The following is a 22587-nucleotide window of genomic DNA, read 5'->3' as shown; positions in this document are numbered from 1 at the left end:
GCGGCTAAATAAACGCTGTAGAATGTCATATCGGCCATTGTACGGGTCCTCTCTTGTAATTTATCTTGTAGGAATTTATTGGAGAGCCCCACTATGAACTGATCCGTAGAAGCCGGTCCACCTCCCGGAAGACGCCCATAGCCTCAGGGTCTCGTCGTTGTATCTCATTCAGTGTCTCCTGTAGAGCATTGGAATATTGCATCAGGGTCTCGCCCTCTCGCTGGAGTCGGTTAAAGAAGTGACTCCGTAACTGTACCACTTTGGCCCGTCCACCTTGGGCTCTCTCTAGCAGGGAGAATATATTCTCTAGGGTATCTCTCTCAGAGTCAGGCCTTACCAACCTCGGCCCGCAATTCGGGGGTCAGGTTACACATTTTAACCGCACTTCGCACCCTTTCAGTCCAGTCCTGCAATGTCATGTTGTTACCGTCATACTTTGGCAGATGACGCAGCAGTGCCCCTACAGGGATGTATCCTACTGGGGTAGCCATATTGTTGGGGGAAAGCTGGACTTGCGCCTGTGCACCCTGGGCTGGGCCCTGATCCGGCACCACTGGCGCCGGGGGACGATCTCCCGCCGCGTTCCCGTCCATAAAGGTCACTGTATCCTGCCGACTACGCCAAGTTGTAAGCCGTGTACAGGGGTGGGCTGCCCAGAATACAGCGAAGTCACAGACAAGGAAAGCGACACTGACACCAGCTTACTATGCAAGAACAGAAACTTTATTTAGACGAGTGATAACATAAGAAAAATACAAACATGCATAGAAAACGCTATATCCCCGGACCCACAGTCAATGTCCCTGCCCAGTGGACAGGCCTAGCCGATGGCGGACACAGCAGAGCCTGCAAGTCGGGCTGTGCCGCTACAGAGGACACCCCTAGCCGATGGCAAACGCAGCAGAGCCTGCAAGTCAATGACTGCGCTGCAGTCCAGTACAGTACAGCCTTGCAAAACGATCTAATCCTAACTACCTAATGCTAGGCCTAGGCTAGTCTCTGTATCTTCAGGCGCCACACAATGTAACAATCAGTAACCAGGTGTACTGACCTGCGTCCGTTCTGGGCTCGAGGATGCAGCCTACCAGGGATGGCCACCAACCTCTTAGCAACCGTGCGGCCTTGCTTGATGATGAGGCCTTCTGTCCACACACTGAACTGGTCTTCCTGGGACAACCTCTCTTTCAGAAGAGCTGGATTCAGTCAGGGTATAACAGCTACTCTCCTTCTTCTGAGTGTCCATTAACTGCCAGACATCTGCAAGCCAGGATGGAATCGGATTCAGTCCCTTACAGCACAATCCTTCCACCACCATGCCAGATCAACACACTTCCTGGTTCACTCACAGGCAGCAGCATGAGTCATCATCTGTTTTGCATATTCAAATCTCAGAGTGTGCTGGCTGTAGCTGCAAAACAGTGGCCTCTAGTGCCTGGAATGCCAAATGACAGTTTAAGTACATACATTATGCAGAAATAGCTGTTTCACAATCTCACATGCCACCCCACTAGAAGTTGTTGCCCTCAGCAACTCTCTCCATACAAACTCATCCTGAGCATAGCGCTGTGGAGGCACACCAGCATTGGGCCTCGCTGACCTTCTCAGATTGAGGTTTCAGAAATACTGGGGACATCAGGCATATTTGACAAGAGAGGAGCTATTGATTGCTCAGCATTGCATCTGAGTGGCAAAACTGCCACGGCCGGAACCTCTGTGGACACTTGAGCAGGGACGACCCACCATTCCTCCTCTTCCTCGTCTGAGGGACTTTCCTCCATACCTGAGCGTGAGGAGGCACCCCCTCTACGCACACCGGCTCATCAAAATTGCAACGTCTTAACATATTACGGTGTAAGTTCCGTGAGGGTCCCCCTGTCCCTACTGGCTCTACCTCATAGACCGGAATAGCGGGGTCTACCCTTCTCTTCACCGTGTATGGAACTGCCTCCCACCGTCCATCCAACTTTCCTGACGGCCGTTTGGCTTTGACCATCACCCGATCACCAGGGACATACCCATCTTTCTGCACTGGTCTTGGGTTAGGGTGTACCACCTGTCCCAGGCGCTCCACCACAACCTTATGTACCACTCTCAGCCGGCGGCGGTGCTCCTGCACCCATGCGGTGGTACTTCTCGGTGGGGGCTTCATCAGGTTAGGCATGTGGAGATCTTCAATCTCCCATCCGGCTCATCCAAACATGAGCATATGTGGAGAGTATCCGGTGGTACGATGTACTCTGTTATTATAGGCCCACATTAACTCAGGTAGGTATGCGGGCCACTGGGCTTTTTGACTGTCTTCCAGAGTCCGCAGCATCTTAAGCAAGGTGCGATTGAAGCGTTCGCACGCCCTGTTTCCTTGTGGGTGATATGGAGTGGTTCGGGAGCGTTCAATCCCATACAGTTGGTACAGTTCATTCATTAGAGTACCCTGAAAGCATGCTCCCTGGTCAGAATGTATCCTCCGTGGACACCCGAACACCTGTATAAAGTGTTTACAGACAGCTTCGGCGGCCGACTCTGCGGTTTGGTCTCTGGTGGGCACAGCCACCGCATACTTGGTAAAGTGATCTGTCATAACTAGACAGTACGAGTGTCCCGAGGTAGAATATCCGATCTGTACATAATTGATCATCAGAAGTTCTAGGGGCGCTGAGGTGCAGATGGTCTGCACAGGAGCCCGCTGTTCAGTACTCTTACTCAACCCACAGGATCGACACTTAAGACATGCCGCGGCCACCATGTCGGCCAGATCTGGACAGTACACCAGCCTTTGGAGCCACTTGAACGTTTTGTCGCTCCCGAAATGAGCTCCCTTTTCATGAGCTTCTCTGGCGGCCTCCGGTCCCAACGACATGGGAATGACAATCTGTTGCCGGTACTGCAGCTCTGACTGTAAGTATATGATCCGGCACAGGAGGTCCTGAGTAATTGTCAACTTGTCCCACTGCCTTAACAACTTCTGACCCTCTGGGGTCAGGAGGGCTCGTTCTTCTGGCCGAGGCCAGATCCTGCTCCGAACCCATTCTTTCACCTTCGACAAATCCCGGAAGCTATCCTGGACTCTCTCCCAATCAGTCAATGTTTTCCCCAGCACCAGCTTCATTCCAGACACCACCCCACTTGAATGTGCCACATCCGGGAACAGAGGTAAGCGACCAAGGTCAGGAGTTTCAGTATCCTCTAACTCCTCATCGGCTCTCTGAGTCGACTGTCCTACTGGAACGAGAGAGAGTGCATCGGCGTTGCCGTTCTCCCTACCGTACCAGAACTTGCTGCGGTATCGGTATTCAGAGAGACGGACCAACCATCTTTGCTCGAGTGCGCCGAGCTTGGAATTCTCCAGGTGTGCCAACGGGTTGTTGTCCGTCATCACTGTCACTTCTGCACCAGTCAGGTATTCTGCAAACCTTTCGGTCATGGCCCACACCAGTGCCAGTAGTTCCAGTTTAAAGAAGCTATAGTTATCAGGGTTGCGTTCTGACTCTCTTAGGGTCCGGCTCCCATAGACGATGACTCTCTCCCGTCCATCCTGGACTTGGTACAAGACGGCCCCCAGACCATGTAGGCTTCCATCAGTATACAGCAGGAATGGGGTATCAAACCGTGCGTAAGCCAGGATCGGGGCATTGGTCAGCGCCTCTTTCACCGCTTCAAAGGCCTCTTGTTGCCGGGGACCCCAGTTGATGGGGCGTTTATTCGTGCTTCCAGCTGTGCCTCTTAGCAACTCGTTTAACGGGCCCACCAGATGAGCGAATTTGGGTATAAACCTCCTGTAGTAGCCGGCCAGTCCCACGAACGCCCGTACCTCCCATAGCGTACTTGGCCGGGGCCACTTCTGAACGGCCTCCACCTTGCTGAGGGCCAGTTTTACCCCCTCCTGGGTGACCACATGTCCTAAGTACTCTATCTGCTGTCGGAACAGCTGGCATTTCTTTGGCTTGATCTTGAGCCCATGGTCTCGTAGCCATCCCAAGACTTGTCGCAGCTACTGGAGGTGATCTTCAAAGGAGGCCCCGAACACTACTATGTCATCCAGGTATATCAATACTGATTCGAAGTTGAGGTCCCCCAGACAGTGTTCCATCAATCGCTGGAATGTCCCCGGAGCATTGGAGAGGCCGAAGGGCATCCGGTTGAACTCATAGAGTCCCATAGGTAGAATGAAGGCCGTCTTGGCTTTGTCCTTCTTGGCCACCGGCACCTGCCAGTACCCACTAGCCAAGTCAAGAGTTGAGAAGAACTTAGCTTGGCTTAGGGCTGATAATGACTCTTCAATCCGCGGAAGGGGTAGGCATCCCGGACGGTCGGAGCATTCAGCTTCTGATAATCCACGCAGAACCAGAGACTCCCGTCTTTCTTCCGCACCAAGACTACCGGAGAAGCCCACGGACATTGACTTTCCTGGATCACCCGATTCTCCAACATGCTGGCCACCATATCTTTCACCTCCTGATACATCTTAGGTGGGATCTGCCGGTAGCGTTCCCTGATCGGCGCAGCATCGCCGGTTGGGATTTCATGTTCGATGGCAGTAGCACACCCAAAGTCCTCATCATGTCTTGAGAAGGCCTCCTGAAATTCCCAGAGGGTGTCTTCCAGCAGCTTTTGTTCTCCCGGGGTCAGGGTTCTGCAGTCCACCCCCATACGGGCCATGATCACTCGACCGTTCCACTCCGCTGTTGGGGTTTCCATTGAATGGACCTCCACAGCATAGGTCCAGGCTGATCTCTTATCCGGCTGCAGCATAAAGCCCCTTCGTCGAGCGATACCCCCTTCGGACATATAAACTTTGGCCAGCAGGGTGTTTGTAGGGACGGTTAACTCGCAGTCCTCAACATTACAGCAGCGTATAGGCACACATCCGTCTTTCACAACGGCAAGGGCCCGGGCTACCAGTGGGCGAATCTGCGTTTCTTCTTGATAAGCGGGCTCGATCAGGACCTCCAGTCCATTCAGTCGTCGTCCAGCCCCCACTGGCAGCATCAATATTCACTCCTGTCAAGGTGGGATCTTCAACGGAGTCCTCCGTAGCACCCTCACATCTCCAATGGCCCGTCCGGACAGGTTACTCTTTTGCAGGCTACAGCTCCTCACCATTTGTTGTAAGACCTTCTGGGTAGGCCGGTGTGTGGTGGCCCGTTGCCAGTACTTCGGCCCTTCCTTGCAATAGAGTTGATGACCTAGGTGTAACGGGGTTCCGAAGGTGCACTTGGTCCCGCATTAGCCGCAGACCTGCTGCTTAGCTTCAGGATTGAGGATCTGTGTTTGACCTTGTTCCCAGGGCGGCTTTACTAGCTGGGTGGCTCTCTGCTCCTAAGTCTGCCTTGAGCGCCGAGCTGATCACTCAGTGCTCGACTGGTTGGTCTGTCGGTCATGTGACGCTGGCCACGTAACATGACCTTCACTCTCCACTATAAATAATGGCAGCCTGCTGGCCACAGGTTGCCTGTTAATTTAGGTTCCACCTGTGATTTGGTCTTTCCTGGCGTACTTACCTTCTGCTGAATTCCTGACCATCCTCTGCCTGCTCCTTGTGTACTTTGCTGCTCTCCTGGTAATCTGACCCCGGCCTCCTCCTGACGATCCTCTGCTGACTCCTTTGGTACTTCACGTCTCTCCTGGTATTTATGACCCTGGCTTCTCCTGACAATTCTCTGCTTGCTCCATTTGTACTTTGTAGCTTTCCTGGTATTGACTCGGTCCGTTCACGTCCTGTTGTTTGTCTGTCTGTCATCCCTGCACTTATTCCAAGTTAGGGATGCCGTCCAGTTGTCCCCTTTCATTAGGACTCGCGAGGCAAGTAGGCAGGGCCAGGGGTAAGGGTGGAGCGCAGTGGTCACTTCCCTCCCCCCTGTGTGTGTGTGTGTACGCGACCGTTACAGATTAACAGGCCCAATAACCACTGTATAATGAATCCTCTGGTGACCCTGACTGACCATGTCTCTAATCTGACGCAGAGGGTGCAGGAGTTAGGGGAAAAACTCAGTTCTTTTGAGTTAGGGCAAGGTTCTTCCACTCCTCAGGCCTCCAGTCCGCATTTTGAGCCCCAGATTAAGCTCCCAGAACCCTTTTCTGGAGACCGGAAGAAGTTTCTCTCTTTTAAGGAGAATTGCAAACTTTACTTCCGTTTGCGCCCCGTGACCTCTGGCCCCGAGAGTCAACGCGTGGGCATTATCATTTCCCGATTACAGGGTGATCCCCAGGACTGGGCGTTCTCTTTACCTGCTGGCACCAGTTGTTTATCTTCTGTGGAGGGGTTCTTTCAGGCCCTGGGTACCCTCTATGATGAACCAGAGAGGGCTCTAGTAGCCGAGACGGCTCTAAAGGCACTGGTTCAGGGCAATCTACCAGCGGAGAATTATTGCACCCAATTCAGAAGGTGGTGTGTCCCCTCAGGATGGAACGAACCAGCCCTGAAGAGTCAGTTCAGGTCAGGTCTGTCTGATAAATTAAAGGATCTTCTGGTCAGTTATCAACTTCCAGAGACCTTAGAGGAGATGATGACCCTTGTTGTCCGACTTGACCGACGGGTTAGAGAGAGACGACAGGAGCAACAGTTCTCTTCCCAGATGGTGGTCCAGCCAGAGGCCTATCCCAGAGACAATGCTGAGGTCTCCACCGAGGAACCCATGCAGGTTGGCATGACCCGAGGGAATCTTCGCCGCAGACGTGGAGAATGCATTTACTGTGGAGATCCTGACCATTGGATCAACCAGTGTCCTAAGAAGGTCCTCTCTGTCAAGTCTCCTAAGGCAAGGCAACCTAAAGACCAGGTACACCCTGAATTTTCTAAATGTAAGCTTTCGGTACCCATTACGATTTCTCTGGGAGTAGATAAATGGCCGGGTAAGGCCTTTATTGATTCTGGCTCAGTGGCTAGCTTTATTGACTCTGAGTATGCTGTAAGATTGGGTATTCCTATGTTTGCCTTACCAACTCCTATCCATGTCATGGCTATTGATGCTACTCCTCTTATTGGTGGTACGGTGAGCTTATGTACCTCAGAGATTTCTCTAACCGTGGGTGTGTGCCACTCAGAGAGATGTTCGCTTTTAGTCCTGGAGAACCTACCGGCTGAGGTGATACTAGGGTTGCCTTGGCTCCGACTACATAACCCCACTATAGATTGGTCCAATGGGAAGTTGGTGAGATGGGGACCTAAGTGTGACTCGTGCTTGTCCGTGGTACAGGCTGGGGTCTCAGTAAAGTCTGATACTTTACCCACTGTTGTTAAGGAATATTCTGATGTATTCTCATCACCAACCCCGGAGGTTCTACCCCCCCATAGACCTTATGATTGTACCATAGAGCTAGTAGAGGGGGCCAAGTTTCCTAAGGGACGAATTTATAATCTTTCTATGCCCGAACGCAAGGCCATGGAAGATTATATTAAGGAGAGCCTTGGTAAAGGGCATATTAGACCTTCTGTCTCTCCTATGGGGGCGGGGTTTTTCTTCGTTAAGAAAAAAGATGGTAGTCTTAGGCCATGTATCGATTACCGGAGATTAAATAAAATCACTGTCCAGAATAGATACTCCCTCCCATTGATTCCGGATTTATTTAACCAGGTTCTGGGGACAACCTGGTTTTCCAAAATTGACCTGAAAGGGGCATACAATCTAATCCGAATCAAGGAGGGAGACGAATGGAAGACGGCGTTCAATACATCGGTAGGACACTTTGAATATCAGGTGATGCCTTTTGGACTCAGCAATGCCCCAGCTGTGTTCCAAAACTTCATGAATGACATTCTTAGGGAGTTCTTAGGTAAATTTGTTATTGTCTATCTTGACGACATTTTGATATTCTCTCCTGACTTCGAATCCCATGTGTCTCATGTTAAACAAGTATTAGAGGTGTTGAGGGAGAATCAGCTATCCGCTAAGCAAGAGAAATGTGTCTTTGGTGTACAGGAGATTCTGTTTCTAGGGCATGTTCTGACTCCTCACGCCTTCAAGATGGATCTGGTAAGGTACTAGCAATTAAGGAATGGGTAAGACCTTAATCCTTAAAGGCCTTACAACGGTTCTTAGGTTTCGTCAATTACTATCGTAAATTTATTATGAATTTTTCCGTAATTGCTAAACCGTTGACCGACCTTACTAAGAAAGGGGCGGATTTGGAGAATTGGTCTACTGAGGCCATTTCTTCATTTGAAAAATTAAAAAAGGCATTCAGTAGCGCTCCCATTCTGATCCAGCCTGATCAGGAGAAACCTTTTATTGTGGAGGTGTATGCGTCCGAAGACGGCGCAGGAGCAGTCCTTTAACAAGGTCCTGCTAGCCTCACTAACCTGAAACCATGTGCCTTCTTCTCCAGGAAATTCTCTCCCACGGAGAGAAACTACGACATAGGGAATAGGGAGCTGCTGGCCATTAAATGGGCATTTGAGGAGTGGAGGCATTTTCTGGAGGGGGCAAGGCATTGTGTAACTGTTGTCACTGACCATAAAAAGCTTATGTTTCTCGAGTCTGCTAAGAGGTTGAATCCCCGTCAAGCCAGATGGGCTCTGTTTTTTACTCGTTTTGATTTTTCCATTACGTTCAGGCCGGGAAGTAAAAATGTGAAGGCGGACGCATTATCTCGGAGCTTCCAGGCTTTTCAACCTACTGAGGTACCACCTGAATCCATCCTAACAGCAAAAATCTTCTTAGCAGCTCTTACCCAGGATATCTCGGCTCGCATTAGGTCTGAACAACATCTGGCACTGGTATCCACCCCAACAGATAAGTTGTTTGTTCCCATACAATTTCGTCTCCAGCTGTTGAGTGTCACGATTCTGCCTTTTGTGGACATCCGGGTGTTGAGGGCACTAAGGATCTGGTTTCTAGATCTTATTGGTGGCCCACTCTAACTAGGGATGTCAAGTCCTACGTGTCAGCCTGTGAGGTTTGTGCCAGGTCCAAGACACCTAGGACTCGCCCTGCTGGTAACCTACGACCCCTACCCATTCCCAGTAGACCCTGGTCCCATATCTCTAACTGACCTACCGCCGGCGGAGGGTAAGACTGTAGTTTAGGTAGTGGTCGATAGGTTTAGGAAGATGGTCCATTTCATTCCCCTGTCTAAACTCCCGAATGCCAAAACCCTGGCGTCTATTTTTGTGAAAGAAATTGTTTGATTGCATGGTATCCCGGAAAATATTGTTTCTGACAGGGGTGTGCAGTTTGTGTCCAAATTCTGGAAGGCCTTCTGTCAAAAATGTAAAATTTCATTGTCTTTTTCCTCTGCCTACTATCCTGAGAGTAATGGGCAGACTGAACGCCTTAATCAGTCTGTGGAACAATTCTTGAGGTTTTATGTTGCTGATGACCAGCAATTATGGGAGAAATTTCTTCCATTGGCTGAATTTGCTTTGAATAACCGTGTCAATTCTTCTGCTGGGGTTTCACCTTTCTTTTGTAACCATGGTTTCCATCCCCGTTTTCATTCTGGGTCATCCGTCTCCTCCTCTAACCCTGAGGCGGATAGGTTCTCGTCTGAACTGTGCACAGTTTGGGCCCGGGTTCAATCGAACTTAGAAAAGACTCAAAGTTCTCAGAAACTCAAGGCCGATAGGAGACGTTCAAGGGGGGTGAATTTTCAGGTTGGGGGTAAGGTATGGTTGTCCTCCAAGAATCTCTCTCTTAAGGTAGATTCTAAAAAGTTTGCTCCTCGTTTTATTGGACCATATAAGATCACGGAGGTGATTAACCCGGTATCATTTAGGTTGGAGCTGCCCGAGTCATTCCACATTCATAATGTGTTCCATAAATCTCTACTTAAAAAATATTTTGAACCGGTAGTACCATCGAAAGCCTCGCCTCCGCCGGTTCTTGTTAATGATGCTGTCGAGTATGTGGTGTCTAAAATAGTCAGGAAGGTGCGTAATTCCTTGCAGTACCTCATTCACTGGAAGGGGTATGGACCTGAAGAGAGATCTTGGGTACCTGCCAGGGAGGTTCATGCTACTAGACTTGTTCGAAAATTTCATTTAGAACACCCTGAAAGGCCATCGCCTGCAGTCTTGGGTCCGGTGGCCACTCGTAAAAGGGGGGGTACTGTAACGGGGTTCCGAAGGTGCACTCGGTCCCCCATTAGCCGCAGACCTGCTGCTTAGCTTCAGGATTGAGGATCTGTGTTCGAACTCGTTCCCAGGGCGGCTTTACTAGCTGGATGGCTCTCTGCTCCTAAGTCTGCCTTGAGCGCCGAGCTGATCACTTGGTGCTCGACTGGTTGGTCTGTCGGTTATGTGACGCTGGCCATGTCACATGACCCTCACTCCCCACTATAAATACTGGCAGCCTGCTGGCCACAGGTTGCCTGTTAATTTAGGTTCCATCTGTGATTTGGTCTTTCCTGGCGTACGTACCTCCTGCTGAATTCCTAACCATCCTCTGCCTGCTCCTTGTGTACTTTGCTGCTCTCCTGGTAATCTGACCCCGGCCTCCTCCTGACGATCCTCTGCTGACTCCTTTGGTACTTCACGTCTCTCCTGGTATTTATGACCCCGGCTTCTCCTGACAATTCTCTGCTTGCTCCATTTGTACTTTGTAGCTTTCCTGGTATTGACTCGGTCCGTTCACGTCCTGTTGTTTGTCTGTCTGTCATCCCTGCACTTATTCCAAGTTAGGGATTGCCGTCCAGTTGTCCCCTGTCATTAGGACTCGCGAGGCAAGTAGACAGGGCCAGGGGTAAGGGTGGAGCGCAGTGGTCACTTCCCTCCCCCCTGTGTGTGTGTGTACGCGACCGTTACACTAGGTCTCTTAGTATATTCATGCCCAGGGTCACGTCCATTCATTTCCGGGACAAATAGTCCACCAGCACGACCCCTTTCTTGCCAATGTCTTGCCCAAACAGTCGGACCCGCATCCAGACTATCCCTCGAACATCCATCTCTCTATTATCGGCAGCTGTCAGCCTGATGACGCTCCCATCTTCGGGCTCCATCATATGCCCGAAGTGCCTCTCAAAGAACTCCAAAGGCATTAGAGTGCACTCTGACCCTGTATCAACTAGACAGCAAACCTTTCAGCCTTCCAGCTCGGCTTCTAATATGGGGCTGCTGGCATACAGATCACGTTCTTCACGCAGAGGGCTTAACTTCTGGTGTACCGCCGCAGGACGCCCAGCTACTGCAGCGGTCGGAAATTTAACATCGGCTCTGACGCTACCTGTTCTGGGCACAGGTAGTATTTTCGGCAAACCCAACAGAGGGGCCCTCTTCTGCCTGGCCCCCTCACCGGGGTTGTTCCGGGTGGAGTGACACGAGGTGCGGGGACAGTTTCCGGAGGCCGGGACGGTTCTACCTTCATCTGGGACACTTCCAGCCGAAGCTCTTTCAATTCCGCCCACAGGGCCTGAACCACATCCTTTAAGGACTCTGATTCTTCAGATCCAGGCCAGTCCCTTGTAACATGCGCGCTATTCACCACTCTTGCTGCCACAGGTATGGGCTCTTCCGCCCTCTCTACGGCAGCTAAATAAACGCTGTAGAATGTCATATCGGCCATTGTTCGGGTCATCTTTTGTAATTTATCTTGTAGGAATTTATTGGAGAGCCCCACTATGAACTGATCTCGTAGAAGCCGGTCCACCTCCCGGAAGGCGCCCATAGCCTCAGGGTCTCGTCGTTGTATCTCATTCAGTGTCTCCTGTAGAGCATTGGAATATTGCATCAGGGTCTCGCCCTCTCGCTGGGGTCGGTTAAAGAAGGGACTCCGTAACTGTACCACTTTGGCCCGCCCCCTTGAGCTCTCTCTAGCAGTATCTCTCTCTAGGGTATCTCTCTCCGAGTCAGGCTTTACCATCACTGTCCGCCTGACGTCGCCCTCTAGGGCTCCCAATGCAACCTCGGCCCGCAGTCCGGGGGTCAGGTTACACATTTTAACCGCACTTCGCACCCTTTCAGTCCAGTCCTGCAATGTCATGTTGTTACCGTCATACTTTGGCAGATGACGCAGCAGTGCCCCTACAGGGATGTATCCTACTGGGGTAGCCATATTGTTGGGGGCAAGCTGGACTTGTGCCTGTGCACCCTGGGCTGGGTCCTGATCCGGCACCACTGGCGCCGGGGGACGATCTCCCGCCGCGTTCCCGTCCATAAAGGTCGCTGTATCCTGCCGACTACGCCAAGTTGTAAGCCGTGTACCGGGGTGGGCTGCCCAGAATACAGCGAAGTCACAGACAAGGAAAGCGACACTGACACCAGCTTACTATGCAAGAACAGAAACTTTACTTAGACGAGTGATAACATAAGAAAAATACAAACATGCATAGAAAACGCTATATCCCCGGACCCACAGTCAATGTCCCTGCCCAGTGGACAGGCCTAGCCGATGGCGGACACAGCAGAGCCTGCAAGTCGTGCTGTGCCGCTACAGAGGACTCCCCTAGCCGATGGCAAATGCAGCAGAGCCTGCAAGTCAATGACTGCGCTGCAGTCCAGTACAGCACAGCCTAGCAAAACGATCTAATCCTAACTACCTAATGCTAGGCCTAGGCTAGTCTCTGTATCTTCAGGCGCCACACAATGTAACAATCAGTAACCAGGTGTACTGACCTGTAGGATGCAGCCTACCAGGGATGGCCACCAACACCTTAGCAACCGTGCGGCCTTGCTTGATGATGAGGCCTTCTGTCCCCACACTGAACTGGTCTTCCTAGGACAACCTCTCTTTCAGAAGAGCTGGATTCAGTCAGGGTATAACAGCTACTCTCCTTCTTCTGAGTGTCTATTAACTGCCAGACATCTGCAAGCCAGGATGGAATCGGATTCAGTCCCTCACAGCACAATCCTTCCACCACCATGCCAGATCAACACACTTCCTGGTTTACTCACAGGCAGCAGCATGAGTTATCATCTGTTTTGCATATTTAAATCTCAGAGTGTGCTAGCTGTAGCTGCAAAACAGTGGCCTCAAGTGCCTGGAATGCCAAATGACAGTTAAAGTACACACATTATGCAGAAATAGCTGTTTCACAATCTCACATAAAGCTGTCAGTATGATTCTGTAGAAAAAAGGCCATGCCGAGACACATAGCATTATAAATCATGATAATGCTGTGCGCTCCTGCAAGTCCAGAGCGGAGAATCACACTCACACACGGAGTGATTCCCGCAATGGACTCGCTCGTGTGAAACAGCCCTTATTTGTTCCATTGGCTGGCTTCACTTAAAAAAAAAATGAATTGCTGAGACAAATAAAATTTTAATACATAAAAATGAATCACTAGGAGCAACAAGGGCATTGCCGATACACCTAGATGCTCAGCTCTCTGCAACTGCTGCACCCTCCACGCCCATGTTTCTCCTAGAGGCTCATTTGTATATATTAAAACATAATTTTTCTCAGTAATGCGGGCACATATGAACATGGCACCAAAACAGATGCCTTCAGCTGTCAAGTGCACATGTAACAGGTCAGCCAGTGTCAGTCAGGTACAAATCTGCAGACAGATGGCCTTTAAATCTTGATTTGCTTATATGAACTACAAACATTTGCAGATTAACTTTTTTTTTTCCTGAGGACTCAATCCAAGCTATTGTTAAATAATCATGTCTGTCCTTATGAGGATTAAAAATAGGAAACCAGACAATGGTCAACCATAAAAATGTTCAATAGGGAATAAATAAAATCTAAATATATACAGTACAGACCAAAAGTTTGGACACACCTTCTCATTCAAAGAGTTTTCTTTATTTTCATGACTATGAAAATTGTAGATTCACACTGAAGGCATCAAAACTATGAATTAACACATGTGGAATTATGTACATAACAAACAAGTGTGAAACAACTGAAAATATGTCATATTCTAGGTTCTTCAAAGTAGCCACCTTTTGCTTTGATTACTGCTTTGCACACTCTTGGCATTCTCTTGATGAGCTTCAAGAGGTAGTCCCCTGAAATGGTTTTCACTTCACAGGTGTGCCCTGTCAGGTTTAATAAGTGGGATTTCTTGCCTTATAAATGGGGTTGGGACCATCAGTTGCGTTGAGAAGTCAGGTGGATACACAGCTGATAGTCCTACTGAATAGACTGTTAGAATTTTGGCAAGAAAAAAGCAGCTAAGTAAAGAAAAACGAGTGGCCATCATTACTTTAAGAAATGAAGGTCAGTCAGTCAGCCGAAAAATTGGGAAAACTTTGAAAGTAAGGGCTATTTGACCATGAAGGAAAGTGATGGGGTGCTGCGCCAGATGACCTGGCCTCCACAGTCACCGGACCTGAACCCAATCGAGATGGTTTGGGGTGAGCTGTAGTGATGAGCGGCAGAGGTCATATTCGAATTCGCGATATTTCGCGAATATTTTGTAGAATATTCGTCGAAAATTCGAAGATTTTTTTTTATACTCGAAAAATCGGAAATGTAATGATTGTGTAATATGTGAATTTTCGGAATTAAAATTTTTCGGAATTCGAAATTTTTATTGCGAATTTTTCAACTTACAACTATTAGACGAAGATTATAGCACTATATTAGCTAAATTGCTCTATATTCGATTTTTTTCGAATATTCTCTATATTGCTATAACTTAGTTTTTTCAAATATTCGTAATATTCTAAAACAAGAATATATAGCAATATAGCAAATATTCGAAAAAAACAAATATAGAGCAAAATTCGCAAACACTACTACTCCTAAAGTCAAGTATATTGCAGCCTTCTTATTGGCCCACAAGCTAGAAGCAGTGAGGGATCATGTGTACTGATTAAAAAAATATATATAAATAAATCGAAAAAATAAAAATAAAAAATAAAAATTCTAAATTCTAAAACAAGAATATATAGCAATATAGCAAATATTCGAAAAAAAAACGAATATAGAGCAAAATTCGCAAACACTACTACTCCTAAAGTCAAGTATATTGCAGCCTTCTTATTGGCCCACAAGCTAGAAGCAGTGAGGGATCATGTGTACTGATTAAAAAATAAATAAAATTGAATATTCGAAATTACGAATATATATAACTATATTCGAAATATTCGCGAATTTTCGAAGTACCTATATTCGCGATAAAAATTTGAAATTCGAATATTCGTGATCAACACTAGTGAGCTGGGCCGCAGAGTGAAGGCAAAAGGGCCAACAAGTGCTAAGCATCTTTGGGAACTCCTTCAAGACTGTTGGAAGACCATTTCAGGGGACTACCTCTTGAAGCTCATCAAGAAAATGCCAAGAGTGTGCAAAGCAGTAATCAAAGCAAAATGTGGCTACTTTGAAGAACCTAGAATGTGACATATTTTCAGTTGTTTCACACTTGTTTGTTATGTATATAATTCCACGTGTTAATTCATAGTTTTGATGCCTTCATAGTCATGAAAATAAAGAAAACTCTTTGAATGAGAAGGTGTGTCCAAACTTTTGATCTGTACTGTAAATATAAGCATATTATTAGTGTGACACGATTCAAAGGCGCACGCCCTTCTTTCTGTGCCAAAATGGTAAATAGATCCTCACTGAAGCAACAGGTTTAGGGATCATGCACACGGCCGTTGCTCAGCCGTGGCCCTATTGTGGCCCGCATATAGCGGGTTGGCAATACACGGGCACTGGCCGTGTGCCCCCCTCATCATGGATGCTGACCTATTCACTTGGATGGGTCCACAATCCGGGAGATGCAGTGCGGTGCAGAATGGAGGCACGGATCGGAAGTACTCCGTAGTGCTTCCATGGGTTTTCTGTCTGTGCCTCCGCACCGCGAAAAAGTAGTACATGCACAACTTTTTTGCGGTGCGGACCGTCGGATGTGGATCGCGGACCGTATTTAAGTAAATGGGTCTGCGATCCGCATGCGGCTGCCCCACAGTCGTGCCCGTGCATTGCGGACCGCAATTTGCGGTCGGCAGCACGGGCCCGGCCAGCACACGGTCGTGTGCATGAGCCCTTAGAGAAATGTCATCTCTGTCTTCATATGTGATGGTGAAACAGGTGCATAAAGTAAAAAATAAATAAATAGGTGTGTTCATGAATCTGCTTTTATCCCCAGGCAAACAGCAGTAGCTGGAAACATGCAATGAGCGCGAATGTGCTATAATACACTGCCGAAGGAACTTACAGTGACAGTCAGCAAACGGAGAGGTAAGGAAGTTCCCAGCGTGGACGCAGGTACGGTTTGCTTAATAATGTGTAAGTTTATTTTCATGCATAGACTTGTAGCAGGGGCGGAAACAGAAAGCAGAGGGCTCCTGTGCAAAGAAAGTGCCTGCCCCCCCCCCTTCCCCAGCCCCCCTGCAACCACACATACAGACATAAACATAGGCCATAGGAAAAGATTAATGCATAGTGATGTGCAACAGCAGAAGGCACACCAGATTGTCAGCTCCTCCCGATCCTGCAGGTGGAGGAAGGGGTGATCAAGGGCATCAAAGATGGTGGAGACCGCTCAGATCCTGTGGTCCGTATGAATGCCCCCTTAATGCCCTCACACAGTAATTATTGCCCCTTTGTGCCAGCATACCGTAGTAATATCCACATTGTGCCCTGTAGTACTATGCCCTGATATGTGCCCCTCACACAGACCCATTGAAATGAATGGGTCAGGAAGGATTCAGTCTGGATGATATGCATTTGCTGCACACATCGCATCCAGTAGGAAAATTCGCTATTGAAAGAGGATTTAATCTGACATCACACGTGGAGGGACACCGGTGCATGCCATCTGCCGACTCCAGACAAAGCAACCATGCGACGCTCAGCAAGTATCGTACATGGACCCTTCTGATTTGATAATTGTTGGGTGTCGGAAATGTTTTTGCTCTTTCTCCGTGTCTGATCAGAAGAAACTGAATACGCCTATATTTCAGGTGCAGTCGCAGCAATCTGCGACTTTGCTCCGCTCACGCCATGTCTAAATAAGTGGACGGGGAAGGGAAGGGGCCGACAGGCCCGTCTCATTCACCATTTTCTACGCCTGGTTTAGGGGTAAAAAATGATCTACATCTAGAACTGGAACATCTAGAACATGTAGAACTGGCAGAGGATCCGCCAAAGTTATGAAGAGGCGCCGGCCTCTTTATAACTTCTGCGGAAGCACCGCCAGATATAGGGGTTATTAAGATCGGGGTCTAAAACGCTGGTCTTAATAAATGACCCCCTGAGTGTCTGAGCAACACTTTTAACCCATTTACACGACACGGACCATATGCATTTTGTGATCTGCAAATTACGGAAGACGTCCATGTGCCATCTACCTTTTTTTTGCAGACCCATTAACTAGCCTGCATGTTGGGGACCAGTATAGGACATGTCACATTTTCTATCCTTTGGGGAACAGACATACGGATGCGGAATACAAATTACTTCTATGTGCTTTCCGTATCCGTATGTCCGTTGTGCATAAATAGAAAATGTGACACGTCCTATACTTCTCTACAAAATGCGGACTGCAGACCCATTTAAGTCATTGGGTCTGCAAAAATATGCGGATCGCACATGGACCACATCCATATCTTGCCGATCCACGGACCGCAAAATACATAAGTGTGGGCCAGGGCCAGTCACAGGAGGACCAGAGGGGGACAGGGGTGATGGGGGGAGTAAAACAAATAACATACCAAGTGTCAAGTTCAGTGTCAGGGACAGTGGGCACAGGGGCCACCTCCAGTCCTCACTCACTTTCTCCTGAGTTGCTGGTTTGCTGCAGGCCTCACACATTAAGCACCAACTTTGATCAGCTAGGAGAGGACAAGATGTGGGTAAAGCTACCGATGGGGGGGCTACCGTCATCACTAGATGGGGCAGAGCTACCGACACCGAGAAGTGGCTCAGCACAGGCCTGGCTTAGCTCATTTCAAACTCTTCATGGCTGCCCCAGTGCCCCCCACAGAGCAGGACTCGTCTGTAAGGAGGCAGAGCGATCACAGATACAGCTCAGGACGGGCTGCCCATGCCCTGCTGCTCAGAGCTGTGGATGGCACAGCATGTCCTCAGACTCAAGACAGTGAGACACAGATTGCCAGGGGGAGCCTTTCTACATGCTGGATGGAGTTATGAATGGTAAGCTAGGAGCGGGCGGCTCTCTGCTTCACCATTAGAATGAGCTGTCTGTGCGTCCTGTGGAGGGCCACCTTCCATGCTGGGCCCCTGTGCAGCTGAACCGGCTGCAAAGGCATTATGTCCGCCCCTGTCTTTTAGTATAGCGTGCAAAGATGTGTGGTTAAGTGCAATTTTTTATATCTGGCAAGTCTAGGTTTGTCTTTTGAAGAAGCAATGATAACGTTAATTAGTATAATCACTCCATGAATGTGTAGAAAGAATTCTGTCAAGTACAGGTGCAACGGGCATCTCCCCCCAGGGCTCTCTATATAACGCGTCGCAGGTGTATGAATGCCGAGGGGTATGTTGCGGCCTAAAATGTTGTTTTTATGTGTGTCACGGTGCTACTACCTGGATACCGCTGGACTCCAGGCTTTGGCTCCAAAGCAATAAATAGGGGGAATAATTGAGGAATAAAAGAATAACTTGAGTCCAGACCTTGAGATGAAGTTTAATGGCAGCTTTACTTGAATAAACATTTCTCCAAAACGGTTTACAGGCTTTGTCTTGGTTCCAGCAGGCTTTAGCATGAAACTGGCAGGCAAACTCCACTCTGCTATATCTCTGTTTCTCTCTGGCTCTGCTGTACTGACAGGCTGGCTGTATACCTCAGCTTCTTCCGTATGCTGCACTTCACTTTGTAGTCTGACTCTAGATTATGAAAGGGAACTTTCCTCCTGGCTCCTGAGGCTTCAAGCTTTGGCCTCCATGGCCAGAAGAGCTTAAGGTGCTTTAGATGGCGTGGGCACGTCCAGCAGAGACACCCTTCCACTAGCTGGGGGTAAACTAGACTGACTGGAACTTCTGCCCCACCCTTCCTGCAGAAAGTAGGACTAGCCCATTTCTCTCCAGAGGGGGGTTAGAAAGGAATGGAAAGCACAATTCTATATAATTACAGCTCTGCCATGAACCAGGCACATGATATGAACAATTACATTACATTAGATGCACAGTGTGGAGGACCTGGAAAAAATACACAAGATGACATGAGGTTAGACCAATAAAGACCTTAGCTGGGTGCAGAAGTGGTAACACCACCCTGGGGTGTTACACAGGGCCAGTCTTCAATTCCGGTAATAAATTACTTTTTACCTATGCCTTGTAGCCAGCCACACCTAATTAACCACCTCAGCTCCCCTAGCTTAAACACCCTTAATGACCAGGCCACTTTTTACACTTCTGCACTACACTACTTTCACCGTTTATTGCTCGGTCATGCAACAAATTAATTTTACCTCCTTTTCTTCTCACTTAGTCTACTTTCACACTTGCGTTCAGAGTGGATCCGTCTGGGGTCTGCCCAGACGGATCCGCTCATATAATGCAGACTTGGGATCCGTTCAGAACGGATCCGTCTGCATTATATTGTAGAAAAAATTCTAAGTGTGAAAGTAGCTTCAGACGGATCCGTCCAGACTTTACATTGAAAGTCAATGGGGGACGGATCCGTTTGAAAATTGAGCCATATAGTGTTAAATTCAAACGGATCCGTCCCCATTGACTTACATTGTAAGTCTGGACGGATCCGTTTGCCTCCGCACGGCCAGGCGGACACCCGAACGCTGCAAGCAGCGTTCAGGTGTCCGCTTGCTGAGCGGAGCGGAGGCTGAACGCTGCCAGACTGATGCATTCTGAGCGGATCCGCGTCCACTCAGAATGCATTGGTAGCTGAACAGATGCGTTCGGGGCCGCTTGTGAGACTCTTCAAACGGAGCTCACAAGCGGAACCCCGACGCTAGTGTGAAAGTAGCCTAATAGAGCTTTTATTTGGTGGTATTTTATTGCTGCGGACATTTTAACTTTTTTTTGTCATTAATCGAAATTTAACGATTTTTTTGCCAAAAAATTACATTTTTCACTTTCAGTTGTAAATTTTTTTTAAAAAAAACGACATCCATATATAAATTTTTCTCGAAATTTATTGTTCTACATGTCTTTGATAAAAAAAAATGTTTGGATAAAAAAAAAATGGTTTGGGTAAAAGTTATAGCGTTTACAAACTATGATACAAAAATGTGAATTTCCGCTTTTTGAAGCAGCTCTGACTTTCTGAGCACCTGTCATGTTTCCTGAGGTTCTACAATGGCCAGACAGTATAAAAACCCCTACAAATGACCCTATTTCGGAAAGTAGACACCCTAAGGTATTCGCTGATGGGCATAGTGAGTTCATAGAACTTTTTATTTTTTGTCACAAGTTAGCGGAAAATGATGATTCTTTTTTATTTTTTTTCTTACAAAGTCTCATATTCCACTAACTTGTGACAAAAAATAAAAACTTCCATGAACTCACTATGCCCATCCCAAAATACCTTGGGGTGTCTTCTTTCCAAAATGGGGTCACTTGTGGGGTAGTTATACTGCCCTGGCATTCTAGGGGCCCTAATGTGTGGTAAGTAGTTTGAAATCAAAATGTGTAAAAAATGACCTGTGAAATCCTAAAGGTGCTCTTTGGAATGTGGGCCCCTTTGCCCACCTAGGCTGCAAAAAAGTGTCACACATCTGGTATCGCCGTACTCAGGAGAAGTTGAGCAATGTGTTTTTGGGGTGTCATTTTACATATACCCATGCTGGATGAGATAAATATCTTGGTCAAATGCCAACTTTGTATAAAAAAAATGGGAAAAGTTGTCTTTTGCCGAGATATTTATCTCACCCAGCATGGGTATATGTAAAATGACACCCCAAAACACATTGCCCAACTTCTCCTGAGTACGGCGAAACCAGATGTGTGACACTTTTTTGCAGCCTAGGTGGGCAAAGGGGCCCACATTCCAAAGAGCACCTTTAGGATTTCACAGGTCATTTTTTACACATTTTGATTTCAAACTACTTACCACACATTAGGGCCCCTAGAATGCCAGGGCAGTATAACTACCCCACAAGTGACCCCATTTTGGAAAGAAGACAGCCCAAGGTATTTCGTGATGGGCATAGTGAGTTCATGGAAGTTTTTATTTTTTGTCACAAGTTAGTGGAATATGAGACTTTGTAAGAAAAAAAAAATCATAATTTTCCGCTAACTTGTGACAAAAAAAAAAAAATTCTAGGAACTCGCCATGCCCCTCACGGAATACCTTGGGGTGTCTTCTTTCCAGAATGGGGTCACTTGTGGGGTAGTTATACTGCCCTGGCATTTTAGGGGCCCTAATGCGTGAGAAGTAGTTTGAAATCAAAATCTGTAAAAAATGCCCTGTGAAATCCGAAAGGAGCTCTTTGGAATGTGGGCCCCTTTGCCCACCTAGGCTGCAAAAAAGTGTCACACATCTGGTATCGCCGTACTCAGAAGAAGCAGGGCAATGTGGTTTGTGGTGTCTTTTTACATATACCCATGCTGGGTGAGAGAAATATCTCGGCAAAAGACAACTTTTCACTTTTTTTTATACAAAGTTGGCATTTGACCAAGATATTTATCTCACCCAGCATGGGTATATGTAAAATGACACCCCAAAACACATTTCCCAACTTCTCCTGAGTACGGCGATACCATATGTGTGACACTTTTTTGCAGCCTAGATGCGCAAAGGGGCCCAAATTCTTTTTATGAGGGCATTTTTAGACATTTGGATCCCAGACTTCTTCTCACGCTTTAGGGGCCCTAAAATGCCAGGGCAGTATAAATACCCCACATGTGACCCCATTTTGGAAAGAAGACACCCCAAGGTATTCAATGAGGGGCATGGCGAGTTCATAGAATTTTTTTTTTTTTGGCACAAGTTAGCGGAAATTGATTTTTTTTTGTATTTTCTCACAAAGTCTCCCTTTCTGCTAACTTGGGACAAAAATTTCAATCTTTCATGGACTCAATATGCCCCTCACGGAATACCTTGGGGTGTCTTCTTTCCGAAATGGGGTCACATGTGGGGTATTTATACTGCCCTGGCATTTTAGGGGCCCTAAAGCGTGAGAAGAAGTCTGGAATATTAATGTCTAAAAAATTTTACGCATTTGGATTCCGTGAGGGGTATGGTGAGTTCATGTGAGATTTTATTTTTTGACACAAGTTAGTGAAATATGACACTTTGTAAGAAAAAAAAAAAAAAAAACAATTTCCGCTAACTTGGGCCAAAAAAATGTCTGAATGGAGCCTTACAGGGGGGTGATCAATGACAGCAGGGTGATCAATGACAGGGTGGTGATCAGGGAGTCTATATGGGGTGATCACCCCCCTGTCATTGATCACCCCCCTGTAAGGCTCCATTCAGACGTCCGTATGTGTTTTGCGGATCCGATCCATGTATCCGTGGATCTGCAAAAAACATACGGACTTCTGAATGGAGCCTTACAGGGGGGTGATCAATGACAGGGGGGTGATCAGGGAGTCTATATGGGGTGATCACCCCCCTGTAATTGATCACCCCCCTATAAGGCTCCATTCAGATGTCCGTATGTGTTTTGCGGATCCGATCCATGTATCCGTGGATCCGTAAAAAACATATGGACGTCTGAATGGAGCCTTACAGGGGGGGTGATCAATGACAGGGGGGTGATCAGGGAGTCTATATGGGGTGATCACCCCTCTGTAAGGCTCCATTCAGACGTCTGTATGTGTTTTTCGGATCCGA

General features: G+C 47.8%; 1 protein-coding gene and 1 long non-coding RNA gene across 2 annotated transcripts in view; one reads left to right on the top strand and one right to left on the bottom strand.

The window, feature by feature from the left end:
• Positions 1-5340: 5340 nt before the first annotated feature.
• LOC120978842 lies at positions 5341-22298 on the bottom strand. Its single transcript, XR_005774196.1, has 3 exons — positions 22287-22298; positions 11152-11161; positions 5341-5468 (listed from the first exon to the last, which is right to left on the bottom strand). It is a non-coding gene; the product is annotated as an uncharacterized LOC120978842 (long non-coding RNA).
• Positions 15994-22587, top strand: part of LOC120978839 (sodium/glucose cotransporter 4-like) — a 93878-nt gene continuing 87284 nt past the window's right edge. Inside the window, exon 1 of the mRNA XM_040407213.1 lies at positions 15994-16094. Coding sequence (XP_040263147.1) covers positions 16013-16094 — 82 coding nt within the window. The 5' untranslated portion in view covers positions 15994-16012. The remainder of the gene's footprint in view (positions 16095-22587) is intronic.

This window comes from Bufo bufo, chromosome 9 (assembly GCF_905171765.1).
Source record: "Bufo bufo chromosome 9, aBufBuf1.1, whole genome shotgun sequence".
Taxonomy (NCBI): domain Eukaryota; kingdom Metazoa; phylum Chordata; class Amphibia; order Anura; family Bufonidae; genus Bufo; species Bufo bufo.
This window is presented reverse-complemented; position numbering and strand designations above follow the sequence as displayed.